The 1,694-nt window shown below is 44.4% G+C and overlaps 1 protein-coding gene across 1 annotated transcript in view; it reads left to right on the forward strand.

The window, feature by feature from the left end:
• LOC103275615 (HEAT repeat-containing protein 5A) overlaps positions 1-1,694 on the forward strand; it is a 64,902-nt gene that overhangs the window by 61,734 nt on the left and 1,474 nt on the right. Inside the window, exon 16 of the mRNA XM_008073012.2 lies at positions 1,287-1,500. Coding sequence (XP_008071203.2) covers positions 1,287-1,500 — 214 coding nt within the window. The remainder of the gene's footprint in view (positions 1-1,286; positions 1,501-1,694) is intronic.

Below are 1,694 nucleotides of genomic sequence, written 5' to 3' on the forward strand. Positions count from 1 at the left end.
AAAAAAAAAAAAGAAATCACTAAAATATTTTTCAAGTTTGTGTGTGTTTTGTTGGTTTTGGTTTTTGGATTTTTTTACATCGTAGAGAAGGACATGAGGCCGAAAATGGAAACTAGAAAAAAAAAATTAGTTATCTTTTCCTATTGTAACCATATGCTTCTGTTTTTTTTTTTTTGAGTTGGAGTCTCACTCTGCCGCCCATACTGGAGTGCAGTGGCACGCTCCCAGCCACCGCAGCCTCGACCTGCTGGGCTCCAACGATCCTTCTGCCTCAGCCTTCCAAGTAACCAGAACTGCAGGTGCACACTACCATGCCCGGCTAATTTTTGATTTATTGTAGAGACAAGATCTCACCAAGTTGCCCCAGCAGGTCTTGAACCCGCAGGCTCAGGCAATCCACTTGTCTCAGCCTTCGAAGTGCTGAAATTACAGGCCAAGCCACCGAGCCAGGCCTGTAACCATATGCTTCTATTCCACTGCAAACTGTCACAACCACTGTTAGCACCCAAAGTTGATTACCTGTTGGCACTTGGACTTTGCAAATTAAAGATAATTTAGAAATAAGGCCTGAGGCCGAGCTCAGTGGCTCAGCCTGTAATCCTGCGCTTTGGGAGGCCGAGGTGAGTGAGTTGCCTGACCCCGTGGGTTTGAGACCCACCTGGCAACTTGGCGAGACCTCATCTCTACAATAAAGAAAAAAATTTAGCCGGGCGTGGTAGCGCGCGCCTGTAGTTCCGGCTACTTGGAAGGCTGAGGCAGAAGGATTGCCGGAGCCCAGCAGGTCGAGGCTGCAGTAGCCAGGAGCGACCACTGCACTCCAGTCTGGGCAACAGAGTGAGACTCCAAGTCAAAAAAAAAAAGGAAAAAAAAAAAAAAAGAAAGAAGGCCTGACACAGTGGCTCACTCCTATAATCTCAGCATTTAGGGAGACCAAAATGGGAGGATCACTTAAGGTCAGGAGTTCAAGACCAGCCTGGGCAACATAGCAAGATCCCATCTCTACAAAAAAAATTTTTTAATTAATTGGGCATGATAGTGCTGTTCTGAAGTTCCAGCTCATTCAGGAGGCTGAGGCAGGCAGAAGGACTACCTAAACCCAAGAGTTGGAGGTTCCAGTGAACTATGATCACACTACTGCACTCCACCCTAAGTGACAGAGTGAGACCATGTCTTTAAAAGAAGGAAGAAATTTAAATGCCTTTGCTACCTTAACTGTAAAGATTCCTCAGGGATTCCTTTTTTTTTTAATTTACAGTTTATGCTCTTCTTGTCTCTTACCTGATTAGGTACAAATCAAGACCTATCAACTCCTACATTCCATTTTTCAGTATCCGAATCCAGTTGTTTCCTACCCATACATTTACTCTTTAGCATCCTCTCTTGTGGAAAAACTGCAGGAAATAGACAAGAGAAAACCTGAAAACACTACTGAGCTTCAGATCTTTCAAGAAGGCATAAAAGTCTTGGAAGCACTGGTTACTGTCGCTGAAGAGCAGCATCGTAAGTGTCAGCATACTCATTCGTACTAACTCAGAATAGTCTCCAGAGTCAGAATCTCAGTGTTATTTACATTGTAAAACATCCAGTTAGTGGCATTGTATCTTTATTTCATATTCATTGAAAGGCAGCCGGGTTCGGTGGCTCAGCCTGTAATCCTGTGCTTTGGGAGACTGAGGTGAGTGAATTGCCTGAGC

Source organism: Carlito syrichta, unplaced genomic scaffold, assembly GCF_000164805.1.
Source record: "Carlito syrichta isolate Samal-C Ts95f unplaced genomic scaffold, Tarsius_syrichta-2.0.1 Scaffold315592, whole genome shotgun sequence".
Classification (NCBI taxonomy): domain Eukaryota; kingdom Metazoa; phylum Chordata; class Mammalia; order Primates; family Tarsiidae; genus Carlito; species Carlito syrichta.